General features: G+C 45.0%; 1 protein-coding gene across 1 annotated transcript; it reads left to right on the top strand.

The window, feature by feature from the left end:
• The first annotated feature begins 1,482 nt into the window (after positions 1-1,482).
• On the top strand, positions 1,483-11,673 carry LOC112879525 (DDT domain-containing protein PTM). Its single transcript, XM_025943795.1, has 10 exons — positions 1,483-2,695; positions 2,784-3,383; positions 3,985-5,044; positions 5,133-5,418; positions 5,506-5,630; positions 5,700-6,172; positions 7,142-7,170; positions 7,417-8,043; positions 9,504-10,892; positions 11,290-11,673. The coding sequence occupies exons 1-9, from the start codon at positions 1,764-1,766 to the stop codon at positions 10,496-10,498; spliced, it is 5,127 nt and encodes a 1,708-aa protein (XP_025799580.1). The 5' UTR covers positions 1,483-1,763; the 3' UTR covers positions 10,499-10,892; positions 11,290-11,673.
• Positions 11,674-19,971: the final 8,298 nt, after the last annotated feature.

Here is a 19,971-nt window from a genome sequence, read left to right as displayed (position 1 = left end):
TTTGAAATACATTTCTGTCGGATTCTTCATGGGTTGTTTCTTCGAGAAATGGCGCCGATGGGCTCATGGGATCATCGGGACCTGTTGTATTCAGGTCGAACGCTGAACTTGGCTAGGAAACCAGGTGTTGTATCCGTCAGATCAAACTAGGGTCCGAACTCCGAGGCTTGGACGGCCGGATATCGTACAATCATTCGTGTGCAACTCTATTGACATGAAGTTGTTGAATCGTGATCTTTTTCTCCAAACAAGGCGGTATGTCCTTTTGATTCTTCACAGGGGCTTCCAGGATGAGAGCATATCGGCACGGCGCCGCAGGTTTGAAGTTTGAACAGAGTTTGCCCTTGGCGGGGAAACTGGAGAGAGGTGGCGGGAGCGGACAGAACGCCATCGACCCTACTGCTTTCGAATTTGCAACGGCTATTGAACTTACTACACATGCCGGTACCTAACAAAGATCAACCTTTTTTCTTTGCGGGTAACAAAGATCAGCGGACCGCGTTCAGTACTGTGGTGATCTTGAGTCTATGTCTATTCGCCTAGCAGGCACCGAATTCTTCGGCCTAATGTTCCATCATCAAGTAAACCAAGCTAAAATAATTTTTAAGAAATTAAAAAAAACTGCGTAAATTTGGAAACGCAGATTATTTAGCTTAGAAGGAGGCAGTACAGAAACACTATCAGAGCCGTTCCCTACTCAATCTGACTCAAAGATTTAAACATCCCATATGAACAACTTTCTTTCGATCCACCTTGATCTCGTCCGTTACACGTTTTTATCCATTTCTAACATCCTTATCCGGACCTTCTTCTCGAGGCTGCCACCCACGCTCTTGTTAATCTTTCCTGGGTTTACATAAGCCCGGTAATTCTTTACCTAAGATAATAACGTCAATGAAAAAGTCCTTCACTAGAGAAGATGATGGTGTCATGAAGAAGTTGATGAACCCACCAGTAACCAAGAACCTCCTCCACGTATAGACCATGTTTATAAACTCTTCATATGTTCTTTTAAGAAGAGAATAATATATGAGGCATTTAGCCTTTCCGTGTATGTACTCCCTTCCCTTCGTCCCAAAAAAGATGTTGTTGCCCCTAATTACTATAACAATTGTAATTGAAATCGTGTTGTTTATTTAGTTTTCTAAATTCTCAATAAATGCATACGCATTGGAACTAGAAAAGTAGAATTTACTAAGCATTTGAGTATATAATTGGCACGAGAGGATAAGTTTGTTAGCAACGCTATTGACCGAGGGCAAAGTGTTTAGCAACACGACCGTTCTAGGCAACAAAGCGCGTGCACCTCTTTACCCACAGCGCCGGAATAGCAAAATTCTGTCTGAGTACTCTCCGGTGGACTCGTGCTCCATCCATATTTCCATTTCAAATCAAACGAAGGCACTTCCCGTGTCACGGTGGAGCCAAAGATTTTCCCTCCCAAAACCCGCCGTACTCTACACACACAAACCCATTCAGCCATTCTTCCGCAGAAGAGAGTCTACTACTAACCGAAAGGACTCGCAGCTCTGAAACCCGAGCGAGCGATATAACACGCCTCTCCTCCCCTTCCTCTTCCTCCACCCACCTTCCCCTTCCCCCCTCCCCTGCGGACGCCAGCGAGCCCAAAATTCCCGGCCCCCGCAAGCCCTAATCGCCCGCCGATCCCGCCCGTACCCCGGCCGCCGCGCCCGATCCGCCTCCGCGCTGGCCTCCCCGCGCCCCAAACCCTAGGAATTCCGCGCGGGGGGGTGGGCGGCGGGATGGAGGCGCTGGTGGGGAGGGCGGTGAGGAAGGCGTTCCCGGGGTTCGGGACCTACTCCGGCGTCGTGGAGTCGTACGACGCCGACGCGGGCTACTTCCGCGTGCTCTACGAGGACGGCGACTCGGAGGAGGTCGACGCCGACGAGATGGCCGAGATACTCGTCGGCCCCGCGATGCCGGAGGCGCTGCAGCGGACGCCGCCGCGGGACGCCGCGGGGAGGCGGCCGAAGAAGCGCCGCCGCGGGGACGAGGAGTCCCCGTCCCCGGCCACGGGGGACGCCGTGGTGCTGGCTGTCCCCGTGGGCGGAGGGTCGTTGGAGGATGCGGAAGTCGAGCCCGTGACGCCGGCGGAGGCGAGCGGGGTGGCGGCTCCGGCCGCGGAGAAGAAGCGGAGGGTCAGTCCAGGGCCCGTGTCGTCGTCCAGACCGCTGCGGCGGAGCGCGCGCCAGGCGAAGGCGGCCGAGCGGGCGGCTGAGATGGAGGCCGCGGCTGCTGTAGCGGCCGCTGCGGAGGCCGCCGAGGCCGAGGCGGCCGCTGCTTCGACGCCGCAGCAGTCTGGGAGGAAGCGTCCTCGTGGAAATGGAAGTGGACGCTATCGGTCTGTCTCCAGGGATTTGGAGGAAGCCGCGGTGACGAAACCGCCGCCGAAGCCTGTGCTGCCACTGAAGCCGGACCTGCCACCGTCATCGCAGGGTTTGGATTTGGGCGGCCTCCCTGTCCTCGACGTCTTTCAAGTCTACTCCTGCTTAAGGTCATTTAGCAGGCAACTGTTCCTGAGCCCGTTTCCACTGGACACATTTGTTGCTGCGCTGCATTGCGCGTATGTCAATCCTTTGATTGACTGGGTGCATTTTGCTCTGTTGCGAGCTCTCAAGAGCCAGCTGGAAGATTTCGCCAATGAAGGAGACCCGTCGGCAGTACACTGCATTAGGTAAAATGCCATTCTCTGTATCCTGAGCTTAGAGAGCTTTACGTGATGAAAAACATGTTTCTCAAGTTACCCACTATTGTCTTTGTAGGAATCTTAACTGGGAGCTGTTAGACCTAGCAACTTGGCCAATCTATCTTGCTGAATACTTGCTAACCAGGGGTACAGAATTGAGGTATGGTATGAAGCTTACAGACTTAAAGCTGTTGAGTACAGAGTACTATAGGCAGCCTGCAGTGGTGAAACTCGAGCTCCTGCGTGCACTCTCTGATGATGTTCTGGAGATTGGGGCTATACGGTCAAGGATGTCAGAGTTGGATGGAAATGATGAGGGCTTCAGAAGCACTGGTTTAAGAAGAAAAAAGAGGGGCTCTTCTGCCAAGGGTGCAGCGGATGCTTCCCAGTCTCCAGAAGGCTCTGATGAAATGGATGACGGTAACAGTGATGAATGTTATCTTTGTGGCATGGATGGTAATTTATTGTGCTGCGATGGCTGTCCAGCTGCCTTTCACTCAAAATGTGTGGGGGTGGTGGAGGATCTATTGCCTGAAGGTGATTGGTATTGTCCTGAATGTGTAATACAGAAGAATGATGGATCAAGAAATATGGCAGGTCCTATGAGAGGAGCAGAGGTTCTTGGAATCGATCCACATGGCCGACTATACTTCGGCACTTGCGGCTATCTTTTGGTGTAAGTTGTCATCGATCCCTAACTCTGGTGTTACATGTATATCCCTCTGCTATATTGCCCTCATGTACCGTTGGAAATATAAGTGTGACGATTACATTGCTCTAGTGCTCTGCTCTTCAGATATGAAGTCACCTTAGGATCTAGGAACAATGATATAAGCTTTAGCATTTTTCTTGTCTATGAGCTTTACGTACGATGTTCTATTTGTCTTGTTTCTTCTGGGTGGCACCTGTCCATAGAACACATAAGCTGCAAGTCTGCAACAATCATATGATTCTTTCTATACTAGCTGCTGGTGGCATGTGAGCCTAGTAATACATTGTGGAATTAGCAATGGTTTGACTTTCGGCATGCTAGGTAGAGCATACCTTGATGTTGTATGAGACCACAATAAAAATACGGTTTATGTGCTATAGTATAGACTAGCACTGTTTGCTAAGAAGGAAAGCTATATTGTATTAAGATTCTCTGGAATAAAACAAGGAAATTTGCGACACCCTGATTTAGTAAGTGAGACATGTTTATGCTCTGATCAATCCTGTATGTATCTGGTAGTTACTTCTTGCTGCATTAATAAACAAAGCATCTTCTGGACTTGCAGGATTGACTCATGTGAGGGTGACCCTCCATGTCATTATTATGGTCAGGTCGATCTTCATTCCGTTGTTACAGTGTTGAACACATGTCATCCTTCATACAGATCAATTGTTAATTCAATATCTTCGTTTTGCGGTACTGCAATTGAGTCACCCAATCCTAACGGTCGGTATCAGAGTAGCAGGGAATGCAGTACATCTGATGCTGAGACAAACTGCAGACATTCATCACGATTGAAGGAATGTAGTGAACATGACCAATTTATGGTAGAACAGGACAACTCCTTTGAACAATTGGATTCTGGAAAAGCTTGTACCTCAAATTCTGATCAATTAGATCAAGATTTGTCACTCAAGAGCATCACATTTAGATCTGCACTTATGTCTCGAAGTGGAAATGCTGCTGAAGGTGATTCAAATCAAATACCTCAAAATAGATCCTCAAGTGCTAAGAATGATCACTGCAGTTCCCAGGAAGACTTTGTTTATTCACATGCTAATGATTTATCTTCAGAGAATCAGAAAGATTCACCACCTAAGAAAAAACAAAGTGATTGGCATCTCCATTCAGATCTTGTTAGTTACATAAACTATTACAGCTTTGGTCAAATAGCAGCATCAGCTGCTGAAGAGCTAAAACACAAGCTGTCTGAAAACAAGGAAGGGAAGAAACCTGTTCAGGATGCACTCTCCTTCCATCTGAGAACAATATGTAAAAAATACGCTAGCATTTTTGCGCTAACTGATCAAAAGCTTTCTGTCGAGCTGCTTAAAGAAAAATGCGGATGGTGCAATTCCTGCCAAATCAGTGGCGGCGTCGACTGCATTTTTAAAGTAACTGATGTTAAATGTATGGAAGGCCATAAGCCACATACTTTTGGTGTCGGAGCAGTAAAAAATATGGAAAGTCATATCATCCTTGCTATCCACAGCATTTTGTCAATTGAAGAAAGGTTGAATGGTTTGCTGACTGGTCCTTGGCAAAATCCACAATATAGCATTTATTGGCGTAAGGCAGTTCTCAAGGCTTCAGATGTATCATCACTTAAGCAGCCTCTTCTAATGGTACAACTTGCCATATGCTTTATTCTTGTGTTTTCCCCCCAATCTGTATACCCTATCATGATGCATGCTTTTTGCTCATACTTTGCAGTTAGAGTCCAGTCTGCGACGTGTTGCCATTTCTGTGGAATGGCAGAAACCAGCAGACTCTGTTGAAGTGGTTGGTTCTGCAGCTCATATATTAGTCCGTTCATCTAATAAATCTCTAAGTCATGGAAGTGCTAGAAAGCCTGGGAGAAAGCCATCTGCTAATGGTGAACTTAAAGTTGACTCTCGTGATGTTGGTGTTTATTGGTGGAGGGGTGGAAAATTATCTCGTCAAGTGTTTCATTGGAAGAGGTTGCCTCAGTCACTGGTCCACAAAGCTGCTCGGCAAGGTTTATGAACAATCTTTTATCAATTTTCAGATATTCCTTTTCTACTATTGTATTTGCACTAAACCTTTTTGACCTGGTATGCTTCAGCGGGACGAAGGAAAATTCCCACGATTTTATACACCGATGGTTCACAATTTGCCCGGAGGTTCAAATACATAGCTTGGCAAGCTGCTGTGGAAATGGCAGAAAATGTGGCCCAGCTCATTCTGCAGGTAATAGCTTCTTGTTGAAAAGCAATCAGTAAAATGGTTGCTGAATTGTTTTCCTTTGTGTACCTGCAGATTAAAGAGCTTGAATGGAATATAAAGTGGACTGAGATACTGGGCACTCTCCCTTCTAGCCTCATGACCAAGGAAACACAGAAAATAGCAAGGCTTTTTAAGAAAGTTATAATTCGCAGAAAACACATAGAAGGAACAAATGTTGAATATCTACTTGATTTTGGAAAGAGAGAGAACATTCCTCCTGTTATCTCTAAACATGGAACTAAATTTGAGGAGCCCTCTAGCGAGAGGAACAGGTACTGGTTAAATGAAGGCCATGTCCCTCTGAATCTGTTGAAGGCATATGAAGCCAAAGCGTTCGCTCGCTTACTGAAAAAGAAAGAAACTGATGAACTTCCTAATAAGACTAAGAAGATGCGTGACTCCAAACCCAAAATTCCAAAAAAGACTGGGTTTGCTTACCTCTTTGAAAGAGCAGAAAAAAGATCCCCCGGGCTTTGTGGTCATTGTAACAAAGAAGTAGTTGCAAGGTATGTATAAGGATGCTCTCAACCACACCATACTCATCCCATCAATTATTAGTAGCAATTGTAAATGTTTAATTCAGTTCAAATGAACTAGCTAAAGCTTGTACGTTACATCCAAATTGTGATTTTCTTGCAATTCATGATTTTCTTGTGCCAATATCTGTTGCTACTTGCTACAATGCATGTGAGTGATGTGCTGCTGATAAGGTTTCATATCCGTTGTTAGACTGCAGTACATGTTGGATAACTGTGATATGCAGATTAGGTCCCTAGTATAGTGACATTTTAAACTCTTTTATTCTTATGCCTTGTATACTCTGATCAGCTATGGACATTTTCAGTTCTTTATTGCTTTCAGATACAATCATTATACTTATACTTTGTAGCAGTGTTCATCAGCATTTTAATAAAATTCTTACATGATTGGATGTGCTGTGTTAGATATCAATGTTGTTTTCTAAACAATCTAGGTGCACAATTACCAATCTAACTAATGGTGCTATTTCTTGACAAGTCATTTAGTGAGCTAATTACTCTGGAAAACTTGTTATGGTATCTATTTTTCTAGAGTTCTAGGGGCAACCCAGCCCATATGCATTGCAACAGGACCACAATAGTCAGAGTTTAGAGTTCAAAGTAACTGAGCGACACATGCATGAGCAAAAGCACAGCACCTCCGCGCGCAGAAAGGTTCTAAGACAGCAGCAGAGTAACAACTAGGAAGGATGACAAAATAACACACGCTTTGCTTCCAAACGGAACCATAGCACATGAATTTTCAGGGGCACATTAGATCTGTTATGGTATATATATGAACCATGTATGTGAGTTCTGATTCTTGCAGCTATTTGTTTGGCCAATAAAATCTGGCATTATGTTCTCAGTGTGGCAATATATTTGTTATTTGTTTTTGTATCATGGTAAATTCTTTTAACTTGTTAATCTAACTCTTTCTCTTTCTCTTTTCAACAGTGAAGCTGTGAACTGCCAGTATTGTGCAGGTATGCCCTGTTGCACATAGACATCCTTTGCTTTTCTTTCATAACCATAATTATTATCCTCAAGTTCATATTTTTACATGCACTTTCTGAGGTGTCCTATGTCTGCCATTGGATAAAAAGAAATTTCTATTGATTGTTAATGTTGCACTAGCTAAACAATCATCAACTGTTAAGTTTTCTGCTTGAAGTTTTATTGAGAGTTATTCCAACACCTGTCACTTATTTACTTTATGTTATTCTATGCAGCTCTCTTCCATAGAAAACATTTCAAGGTTCCTAGGGGTGCTGCAGATGCTGTTTATGTTTGCAACAAGTGCTTAGCTGAAAAGGTCTTAAAGGTGAAGTCTCCTCAGAAAAAGGCTGCACCAAAGAAGCCATCTCCTAAAAAGAAGCAAAGGAAACAAAAGAAGCAATCACGCAAGATTGTGACTAGGAGAAATCAGATAGTTCTCAAATACAAGAAAATTGGCAAAAAGGGTAAGCGTGGTCGGCCAAGGAAGAACCCACTTGCTCCGTCAAAGAATGAATTGCCAAAGACATGTGAGAGTGAACCATCAAATGTGCCCAAAAATGAACCAGTAAAACGTATATCAAAACGATTGTATGACAAGTACATGAAAGGCAACACAAATGTATCCGAGCATGCTGCCAGCTGTCGCAAGAGGAAGCGGACTGCTTTGCAGTATTCATACTGGTCGAATGGCCTTCGATGGACACAAAATCCACATGATGAAAGGGCAAGAAGTTTTAGGAAAGAAAGAGTACTTTTTCCATCGAAAGATGCTGAAATGTCTGAAGTTGGCCCAGTATGCTCTTTGTGTGAGAAATGCTACAGTGAAGAGGATATTTATATTGCTTGTGAACAATGTGAAGGTAAGCTGGGCTTTACTTGCATGACATATCTTCGTGATCTTAGAAGAACTTCATGGTCAGTTAGCTTTCATGAGCTAAAACAATCTTCTTTATTATGTGCTTAAATGTTTTCACGTAGTGTGGATGGTAGTACCTATCAATTTAGATGTTCATCCTCTATGAAACTATTTAGCTATTACCCCCTGTTTTCCTTTTTTTTTGTTATTTTAGCCTTGGGCACGGATATTATGGAAAGTTCTTCATGTCCCTATCTCCATACTAAAGTTGGTGCCACTTACTATTCCCCTCGCTTCATAATACTTGGTACTTTTACCAAGTTTTCCTTCCCTCATTTTTGGTCACTACTAAAGTTCTACATGTCCCTATCTCCCTACTAAAGTTGTGTCACTTACTATTCCCCCTGCATCATTTCCAATTTTGCCCTTGTGATAAATCAAGAGGTTTAGTTGTGCCACTACGCTAATCAGCAGTATTCCAAAGCTTGAAAAGAAAAGGCATTGCAATCTTTTTAGCGGAAAAACACAAAAGCTGCGGTAACATTGGCACCGATGAGATGGCATGTGTTCTTGCGTATATCTAGAGAACGAAAGAGAACATTTTTTTCAGCTGGCACCAGCAGCTAGTTTAGGCAGCTGTTACAAAGTATCCAGAACATCCCATGCTAAGTATCAAATGTTCCTTCATAGTGTCGCAAAGCTTGAAAAGAAAACCGTTGCAGTCTTTTCAGAGGAAAAGCAAAATTGGTGATAACGTTTGCATCAATGAGATAGCTCGTGTGCTTGCGCCTATTGCTGAGAACGGAGGAAACATTTTTCAGCTGGCACCAGTACTTAGTTTGGGCAGCTGTTACAGGGGTAATTTTCCAACGACACTCAAAAAATGATTCCCTAAATATGCGTGCATTGGTCAAAAGTGTCACATATTGCGAAACACAGGGAGTGCTTCATTGAGTTAACTTGTTTGTTGTTTCGGCAACCACCTGTTATGATCAATGAGTAATTAAATTGATCATCGAAAAATGCAGCAAGCTTTAAATGGAGTAGATGCACCTCCTCAAAGCCCTATAATGGCAAAAAGTAGAGAACACTTTTCAATAGCTAAACGACAAAAAAAAAGAATGGAGGTATTAATTTCCTGTTCTTCTAAGCTACTTTAAGTATTTCTGTTTGGTTGTGTTGCCTGTGCGAAGGAGCATCCTTCCTCACGACTCAGCAAGGCAAGCACTGTAGTGCTCTTATGTCCTACAGATTAATTTAAACGAACTGCAAAATGTGTTGTTTGCAGAGTAGTAGAAATTTGTGATCTTCACTTGGTTGAACATAGGAGCACTAGTGATCAAGTAATTGTCATTGCATTTTATATGTTGGACTTGTACGATTTTACTTTGTCGCTCTTCATTTCTTGGGAAGCTTTCAATTTTTCCATCCTATAATCCTTACTGCATTTGCTTTTCCTTTCAGATTGGTTTCATGGGGATATATACTCTGTTACCATTGAGAATGTGAACAATCTCATTGGTTTCAAGTGCCATGGATGCCGTCTGAGAAGTCTACCTGTCTGTCCATATGCACAGACTGTAACAATTCTGAAAGGTCAGTCAGATAAGGATCACGGTATCAAGTTTGTAGAGGACGAGGAGCATAGCATAGACAATTTTGTAGAGGAAGAGGTCCCCAGTTGTCCAAATGATCTTGGTGCTCTTGGTAGTCAGAAAGATCTTCATGATCATAGCAATCTGAAAGAGGTTGACATTGAGAAAAGGCCCAACGGTCATATTACCGAGAAAGAGCTCAGTGATAATAATTGTCAAGAAGAGCTGAATGATCCTAGCAATCTGAAAGAGATTGACACACATAGCACCGAGAAAGAACTTGATGCTAATAAAAGTTTGAAAGAGCTAGATGCCCATAATGAATTGAAAATGCTTGGCAGTCCTGGCTCTGAGAAAGAGCTCAACAGTCACATCAATTTGAAAGATCTTGACAGCTGCAGGACTCACAAAGAGGTTAAGAATCATAATTGTCTGAACGAACTAGATGAACATTACAATTGGAAAGGGCTTGATGCCCATAAAAGTCAAGAGGAGCTTGATGGTACTGCAAGTAGCAACTTTGCTACTGAAGAAACACAATGTCTTATGGAACTTGACGGTTTTAATAGCCTGAAGCTTGACAGTCATAACAATTTGGAAGAGCTTAATAATCATAACCATCCAGAAGAGAGTGATAATAAAAACATTTTGAAAGGGCTGGACAATAATAGAAGCCAAAAAGATTCAGGTGACTTTCTAGCTGAACACTTCAACGACATTAGGATATCTGGCAAAGAGGCATTGGCCATTACACCTGGAACTGGTTCAGTCAAGGAATCTCTTGCTTTGCAATCCAAGGATGATTCTGAGAAGACTGTTCCTGCTGAGCATGAGATTGGCCTTCAGGTGGTGGTGACTTTATAGTGTACTGTGGACAGAAGTAACCTTTCACCTTCAGCATGAGTACCCTTAGCCCCACAGCTTATTGTTTGCTGCTCTGGTTGAAAATTCTGTTGGCTGTCAACTCAAATTGCTTCACAGCAGTAATCTACAATAAGGAAAAGGATATTTTAGGATTCCCTTTGGGAAATATTCTGATTGGACTAGCCAAGCATTAGAATAATTGACCTCTTGAGGTTAAGCTATAGCATTCTCGATAGGGCTGACATAGGGAATAGTTAGGTACCATTTCCTTCCCATGCTTCACATTACCAGTCAGAATATTGGAGTCATGTTGCTCAAGATCGTGCAATAATTTGGATATCTCCAAGCACAAGCGGCTGGTATTTTGTTGCCCTGTTATATACTGATGTTCAAGGTGAGTCTCAATTTTGCTTTACATATATCCGTTCCTATGATGACTATATAATGAATTTGAAATGGATAATCCTTTATCGCTATGTCTGAATTTGAGGTCAAATGTTGCATTTGACAGCGCATGTTCCCCCCCTCCTTCAAAGAAACATGTCCTAATCTTGTCCCACCTTGTGTACAGAACAAGTCACTAATGACCAGCCCTGCACGTTGCAAGCATGTTATGCTGATTTTCTTACTTCCCTCTTTTATCAACCTATTGGTTGGTCTATAGTAATTCCATATGATACCAAGTTGCCAAATTCACAAAAGCACAGTTTGTTCCCCCAGTATACCACCACATGCGAGCAATTATATTATTTTCAGTTGACACTCATCTTGTTTATTTACCATCTAAACAGGAAGGAGATAGCAGTCACTGCCACCGCCAAGCATGAGGAGGCATTCCCTTTCCCCATGATTTCTTTTGTGGACCCTTAGATATTGCACCAGATCAACAAGCCAACCAGATGATTCATTCTTTCAAATTGCTTCTAACAGTCCGTCGCAATTGTTATTTGTATGTGCTGCAAGGGGATTCATCTCGACAGGGTTAATTAGATTTTGTATAGGTTTGCATTAGCCTTTTCAGTTACAGGGTTAACTCTAGCATGGCATCGGTTTGTACAATGCTGTTTTGCTCATCTTGTCACATTCTGCTTCGGTGACGACGTTATAGAAGCTAACAATACTGGTAGATGTATATCCAACTGTTAGATTATGATCGATTCTTTTTTTATATTGCGTGTTTGGTTGTTCAATTGCGTCTCTGGTTTTTGATTGCGGTCTAGCTACTAGAGCTTGTTGACATCCAATTCTGTGAAAATATTCCAGATTCCATACAGGTTCTGTGAAACACCTCATGATATTTAAGTAGTTTATGACTCTTGGGGTGGCTTCTGTTGCCGGAATAGTTGTGCTGTGGGTAGAGGCTATGTTGAAATGGTGGATTATCTGTCTGTTGTAGTTGATGCAGCCCTACAAAAATTTCTCCTGATCTCATACAATACAGGTAGAAACCTTACGGCCCTGACGTGCCCTCGCACGCCAGTTTCGTTGGAAATGCTTGGCGGCCGCGTGTGCACGACCGGGCTGAGCAGCTAGCTGGTGGAAGGTAATTGTTTTCTTGTTTTTCTTTACTCTGGGAGAGGGAGAGGGTGGAAGCTAACTATTTTCTTGTTTTTCTTTACTTTTGGATAATCGAGGTCATCATTGGTGGCCGGTCTGGTGGGTGAAGAACTCAAGTCACTCGGTTACTCCGAGCGGCCTCATCCTACCTTATAAAACAGCTCACTCTGCAGTCACCAACAATTGAAAAAGAGAGCAAACGTTGTGTGCGTATGATATCATTCGGATGCCAACGTGGATCACAGTTGGTGGGTGGCCGATCCTGGGAGTGAGATGCAACGGGCATTTTAAGTACTCTTCCAAGCTATAGTTCTTAGAATAGCCAAGATAGCCTATTTTTCTTTTCTCGCTTTTGCTTGCTTTCTGTGGGTGCAGGTCGGTCACTCCGTGTAGCTAGACTACACCCCTTACCTACAATTACAAATAGCTAGCCTATTGCTTCTTTCTCTCAAGGTGCCTGAAATTGGGAATACTTGTCCATGTATACACTGCCAATAAGATGAGAATGAGAGAGGAGAGGGGCAGCTAGGATGAGAGAAGAGGAGATAGGGCAAGAAAGGCGTGGACGGGGCTGGTTTTGATCGGATCGGAATGGGATGCACTGTGAATCCGAGGCGAAGGAAATTCGATTGCCATCATCCCTCTCTCAAACCCAATTGCCTCCCTCCTGTGGTACTCTAAACCCATCTACCACCTAGCTAGCTTCCGACGAGGACGCGGGTAGTGCTGTCCCGTGACGAGACCTGATGTGATCAGCCGCTAGCGGTGCGCGTCCACCGATCGAAGGCGGTAGCTCAACGGCCTCGGAAGGCCCGGCGGGCGGGCCTCGCAGCCGCAGGCGTCGACTCGGCGGAGGCAGAGGTTCGTCGGAGGCCGGCGCAGCACCTAACAGCTGTAGCCTCCGTCCCACGATCCGGAGGAGCGTGGAAGCAGCCAACGGCGTTCTCTTGTGCATCTCCGACCACACGGGGGACGGATCGGATGCCCAGGCAAAAGAAAAAAAAAAGCGACATGCAGCGATAATTCTTTGTGCTTTTACCCCTGACGAGCATACGTGCGCTGAGCCGATCAGGGCATGAATTGAGACGAAATAAAAATTATCCCCATTTGAAATTTTCATTAGCTATGTGTAGCCTTAAATCTTCGAAGTTATTGCGGATCCGGCTTTTTTTTTCCAATGATTTTCAAAGAGTCCAGAATTAAGACAGTCATTATTTATGTGAAATATGTCATGGTACATTTCATATGATACAAGTTTGACGCGATCCTCCCATCATGGAATCGACGCTTGGATGATTAAGATGAGGGCATTGGTGACCGTTCTGGTATGGTGGGTGAAGAACTAAGGTCTTGTTTACATCCCTTCCAATTTCCAACTTTTTACACTCTCTCCATCACATCAATTTTGGAACACATGTATGGAGCAGTAAATGTATGTAAAAAAAATAACTAATTGCACAGTTTAATTGTACATCACGAGACGAATCTTTTAAGCCTAATTAGTCCATGATTAAATAAAATTTGTTAAATACAAACGAAAACACTACAATAGCAAAAAGTTCCAAAAGTTATAAAGATTTGCGATCTAAACGGGGTCTAAATTCACTCGATCGGTTACTTTGAGTGACTGACTCCATGCTAGTACTTTATCGGTTTTCCAAATTGTAGATTATTTTAGTAAATTTATATGCATAATTTTTTACGATGAATCTAGATATAATATATATTTGAATGGTGCATAAAACAAATTGCACCGAAGACATAGAAGCCCATAACTTTAACAGCCCAAACATAATTTTCTTAATGAACCGGATCCACACATAACTTAGTATATAAATCTTAGAGTTTTTTACTTTGATTTCTCCCCGTAGATCCGTAGCTCAGTTTGTAGTAAAGAGCGGGCATTATTACTGGTAATTAATTTTACAGACAGTGCCTAAGAAATTAAAATCCATGTAAGAACGAAACACACCGGATATAATCAAGCCCAAGACTTGACCCAATCCAGACCGGTACTTATGATGGGCCTGTTACTATGTGGCCCGTATTTGACCCAACCCACTAAGCTCCCCGTGTGGTTTCTGAGCCCAACAACCTGGGCTCGGGCCACAAATAGCTAGCTTGCTGCGTCTGCGTGCGAGCCGAGGACGAGGAGGAGGAGAGAAGAGAACCGCGTGGCAAGCGCGGTAGCAATACTCACTCCATTATGCTTGAGAAGGAGAGAAGCGATCGATAGATGTTCCTTTCCTGCTGCGGATCGGCCGGGTATGTACGGTCGGAGTGGGATGCATCGCGAATTCGAGGCCAAGCGACAAAAGGGTCGAGCGTGGCACTTAAATAATTTTTCATTCTCCTCATTTATTCTAATCAGTTTTAAATCCGGGATAGCTTTAGTGTCGGATCTCACGGCTAGAGGATGGTGGGGAGCTTTAGTTCTGGTTGGAGTTACCAACCGGGACTAAAAGTTCTAAATATTTAGTCCCGGACGGTAACAACAATCGGAACTAAAGAATGATCCTTTAGTCCCGGTTGGTGGCTCCAATCCGGACTAAAAGTTCTTTAGTTTCGGTTGGTATCTCCAATCCGAACTAAAGCGTGTTAGTTTAAAAGAAAATATCATATTTAAAATTACATGTGCTGTGTAGGTGGGGTGGTCAAAAAACTACGAGTAAATTTTTAATCTTTTCATGGACCTTTACTTTCGGATGTGGACAACGGAACATATTTAGACTCGAATTCGTTGTCCCGATTTCGTAACCGGAGAGGGCAGCGTGGCCAGATGGCAGAGTCCTCCGCCACCGCGCGCGCCCCATTGCAAGACTGGTGCAGTGGCGCGCCCCGTGCTCTCGGCTGGGACATCCATTGGCCGCAGCGATCCTATTGGCAACTGTGTGTGTGTGCAGTGCTTCAAGTGTTTTTCTCTTTCTGCCCTTCCGCAGGGAGCAAATTAAATAAAGTTCGTGTGTGCTTCTTCGCTTGCTCCCATTACTCATCGTGGATACTGCATGCAATTACGCTGCTGATTAGAACAGGACCGTCAGTTATGGCCCGGCTGGTGTATGTGTGGTCGGTTTACAACTCATCAATTATAATATCAGCAGCGACAGCATCCTCCTATCTAGGTACAAATAATAAATAGCTAGCTTCGGGCTTCGACGCGTGCCGGTGCCGTGATCAACACTTGCTGCTTGTCGCTAGGTTACACAAAGCTTGCAAACAGTACCATTCACCAGATACTTATTAGTGCTAGTAGAGAGAGAGAGAGAGAGAACTAGGAGTGGGAATGCACTGGAAATTCATGGCGGAGGGACTAAGCACAGCTTTGCTCTACGCTGTACAAGCAAGCATGCATTCTATGTCTAATTGTCTACGTACCAAACTAAAACTATATATAAAGTGGTTCCTTATGCTAGTTGCAGGGAGATTGGATGTTCAGTAAGCTAAAGCTACCCTCACCGTTCCAAATTATAGATCGTTTTAGCAAATTTAGATACATAATTATTACTGTGGATCTAGATACAATCTATATCTAGATGCATTGCAAAATCTATCTATCTAGATTTGCCAAAATGATCTACGTATTGGAACGGAGGGAGTAAAAATCTCTCTAACCATTGCATATGTCATACGAGTGCAATAATATTGCAATCATTAACTAATATAGAGTTATTGAGAAACAACCCATTATTATTGTATAAGCTTTCTGTATTGTAGTCTTTAATAAGCGACATATATAGCGAAAGTTTGTAACGGTTCTTGTTTAGTTGGTGTCCATGTCCTAATGCTTTATTTGTTGTTCTCACTGCTACTGGATATATATAATTGCTTTGCTGCTTCGAACAAGGTCAACTTAATGTGGCGGGTGGTTTAATTTGGTGGGTGACGAACTTCATATCAGCATCAGCGATTGTATCCTACCGACAAATAGCTCCTAGCTTCTTATTAGCATGCCAGTGCCAAGAACAAACGCTACTTCCTGAAGAAGTCATATTAGATCAAAACCTGCACAGATTCTTCAGCTTTTTTTAGATAAAGGAAAAACATTCCAGCCTCTACACAGATTCTTCAGCTGCTAAGACGATCGAGAACAGAAGAGGATCGGAGGAGGTGAGAAAGACGCTGACGGGGTGGAGTAGTTCACGGGGAATGGGATGCACCAGGGATTCAAGGCGGAGCAAGCAGTAACAGCCTCGCTCGTTAGGGAAGCTGTTATCAGCGGCATTTCCTGGTTATCTTGGTTCTTTTGTGCCTGTATATATGTTGCCACGAGAGACATGCACGCCTCCATGAAGGAAAGATAGATGATGCATGCATGCCTTCTCCTTTAGCTATCTACTAATACTGTCCAATCGTCACACAATCCTCCAAATGAAAGTATCGAAGCTGAAGGAATTGTAAGAATATATCGGTAAGGTCCGATCCTGCTGAGATATTCTCCTCCTAGAATTCTTCAAACGCAGCTGTATGTAGAGGCAACCTCTTTAACTTGATGGTGAGTTGGAATAATGCGCACGCACACCCTGAATATAATTGACCAAGGGCAGCCTGCTTCTCTCTGACAAAGTTACTGCTACAATACATATCATCGCAGATGCTCTATCACCGCCGGGTCTCTTTAAAACGGTGGTAATAATGGACATCACCGTCGGTTCGTAATACGACACGACGATGATAGCCCTTCGAGAGTTTCACTGCCGGTCTGTAATATAATCCGACGGTGATACCATCTTACCCTATCACATTCTCACTCTCGAAGTCCTCTCCCTCTTATTATTTCTCTCCCAATCCTCGTCTCTTTCTCCCCCACGCCTCCCCTCCTCTCCCAGTCCTCTTCCTTCACCCACCGCCCCTCACCTCCCACGCCATCTCCCCCTTCCACGGCCGCCGCCACCGCCGCCGTCCTCTATCCCTTCCCCTGCCACCGCCGCCACCGCCGCCGCCCTCCCTCACTTCCCTCGCCGCCACCTCTCCATTCCTTCGCCGCCACCCTTCCCTTCCACGGCCGCCGCCACCCCCGCCGGCCTACTCCCTTCCCTCGCCGAACCCTCCCTTCCCCGGCCGCCGCCACCCCGCCGTCTCCTCCCTTCCACCGCCGGCTCCACTCCCCTTGCCTGCCACCTCCACCTCCCCTCCCCTAGCTTCCCCGCCGCCCCACCCCTCCCCTCCCCTCCCACTCTCCCGACGGCAGCGCGCGGCGCGGAGACGCAAGGCGGCGCTATGCAACATGCGGGCGCAGGTGCGGCGTGCGTGGCACGAGACGCGGCGGATCAGGCGCATGGGCGCAGGCGCGAGGCGAGTCGGCGCAGGCGCAGTGGAGCAGCGTGGGCGGCGCAACGCCTGATTTTTTTTCCCGGAAGGCTAGACCCAGCGGTGATGGCCTAACCCATCACCGTCGATTCTAATCCAATGGAAACCTAAACCGGCGGTGTTAAGGTTTTAGAACCGGTGTTGATGACCCGATGTGTAAGTAGCGAGTGAACGTGGAGAGCTCGAAGAGAGTTTACTTTGGACATGGTTCACTTACAGTTTGACATACGAAATAAATTAAGGGATCCAAATGCTAATGTCCTAAAGTGCTAAACTTTAGCACTAGTGTACTTAAACAGAAGTGCTAATGTGGTGGGCTAAACTTTAGTCAAGACTAAAACCTTTAGCAAACTTTAGCAAAAATATATAAGTGCTAATATGTGCTCAAGTTTATCACTAAATTTTAGCACCTCCAAACAGACCCTGGGTCCCGTTGAAATCAGTGTCTGCGTACGTATGCTGCACCGCTTTATTTATCTAGCTACCTCAAAACGATCGAATTTGTTTGACTCATGCGCTAATTCTTTTCTTGTTTCTCTTTAATTAGTTTTGGATAGTTAGTTGAAATCAGTCATCGTTTCGATCGGTGGCCGGGCTGGTGGTGGGTGAAGCAGTAAAGTCACTCGGCTAGCTACTCCTGTGCGACTACGTGCGTGTGCATCCCCTTAGCTATAAAATAGCTTCTTCCTCACCAGCCTGCCGTGAGCCCGTGACGATAGCTGAAACTGGAAAGCTGCATGTGTGCGTATGATCATTCGGCTGCCAAGACGATCGTCGAACTAGATACGAGGAATGGTGCGTGAGCAGCGGAGAGCGAGGGACATGCAAGAAACTATTGAGCGATATCTCGAGTGCCGTTGGTGGGTCATGCATGCATGTTCCTAGTGGGAGGGAGCGAGATGCAACAGGAATCATAGCTCTACGCAGTGAAAGTGAACACGCGGGCACACAACGCGAGCTCTTGGCGAAACCAGTTGGTGAGGTTCTTGGAGCTGTGGATTTTCTCCGAGGACAGAAGTAGCAACCAGAACATGCTCGCGTGCTCCACTTGCACTGGCAGCTGCTTGGACGGCCAGGGAACACGCGGCACTGTAGCCGTGGCTTCCGTGCGCTGCGGAAACCAACACCGGCACGGCGAGCTAGTAGTGCCCAATCGCTTGTGATAGAAAGCATTCCTGTTCATCTATCACAACGATCCGCTGCCGAGACCAACTTTTGGCTTGACAAAAAGCCCTGCTGCTAATAATATAATTCAGGTGACGAGGGACCCTTCTACCGCTCGGATCTCTCCTGTCACTCGCTCACTTCTTAGCGTCATCGACACTTGAGGATGCAAAACTTTCCATATATATCATGCTGTTAGCCGGTCTGGTGATGGGTGGAGCTAATAAAGTCACTCGGTCACTCTGGGCGACCCCAACCTACCTTATAAAAATAGCAATAGCTAGCCTCTCACTGTGCCATCACCAGCAACTAAAATTGCAAAAGTTGCGCGAGTACCATTCATTCTAATGTTAAGAGAGGCGAGAGTAGCAATAGCCGGTCTGCTGGTTGGTGGAGAACTGAATTCACTCGCTCTGGGCGACTGCATATATACTGGCCGGCTTATAAGTAACTAGCTTAATCTATCACTGTGCCGGCCCTCGCCACCAAATAAATTAGAACGGCACAGAAATTGCGTGCCTGCACCAAGACGAGAATGGGAGGAGCAGCAGAGAGGGGCAAATTATTAAAGGAAATGTGGAGCGCCGTCGGTGGTTCATGTCTCTGGGACTGAGATCCAACAGGAATTCAGGACCAAGTGCTCCACATAGTGAATGTGAACATCCATGGCACTTCCATAAAGGTGTAAACTGTTCCTGTATTTCTGCGCCTGAATGGACCTGGGTGGCAAGACCAGTCCATCAGGTTCTTCGAGCGATGGGTTTCCTGACAGGGTGCATGCTGATGCATCCAGGAAACACACGGGAATATGCGATAGGAATTCGGAGCGGAGGGAGCAAGGCTCATAAGGTTGGAGTTCATGCAGCGTGCAGGGCAGCAACTAACGATGGTTCTCCTCGGCCGCCCGATAAAATTTTGAAGGACCAGCGCTCTTTAATTAAGAAAACAACACTGGTACATTAAGAGCAATTTATTTTTTCTTATCCCCTAAGGCTATTGGTGAGATGTCACTGTTTCTTTGCCCAAAAGTTACAACACAAGGCATGAGGATCTCCTTACTCTGATTTCCGCTTTTGTCCATCTAACAAGAAGAGCCCGAAAGGCGCATTCAAACTTCAAAGGCGTCCTACGTACGTAGCGCCAGCTCGTTTCACACGCAAAGGATCGATGCAGGGAATTGTACAGCACACTGCTGACATATTTTCCTTCACATAATTTTGGCAGTTCCACAAGAGCTACAGCGCTTGTGGCCTTGGTTTCTGATGGGACTGACATCAGAAAGTGGATGCGTCCTGGTCTATTTGGCACAAAGATCGCCCGTGGAGCCTCCGGTGGCCTGTATTTATTTTGTCGTCGGAGATTGATGGTTTTTTTTTTTTGCCTCGGACATTATTCAGATTCAGCATAGGTACAAGGCTGACACAGGGTTACCTGCCCATCCTTTT

This window comes from Panicum hallii, chromosome 2, assembly GCF_002211085.1.
Source record: "Panicum hallii strain FIL2 chromosome 2, PHallii_v3.1, whole genome shotgun sequence".
NCBI lineage: Eukaryota > Viridiplantae > Streptophyta > Magnoliopsida > Poales > Poaceae > Panicum > Panicum hallii.
Note: the sequence above shows the minus strand (reverse complement) of the source record. Positions and strands in the feature narration are given on the sequence as shown.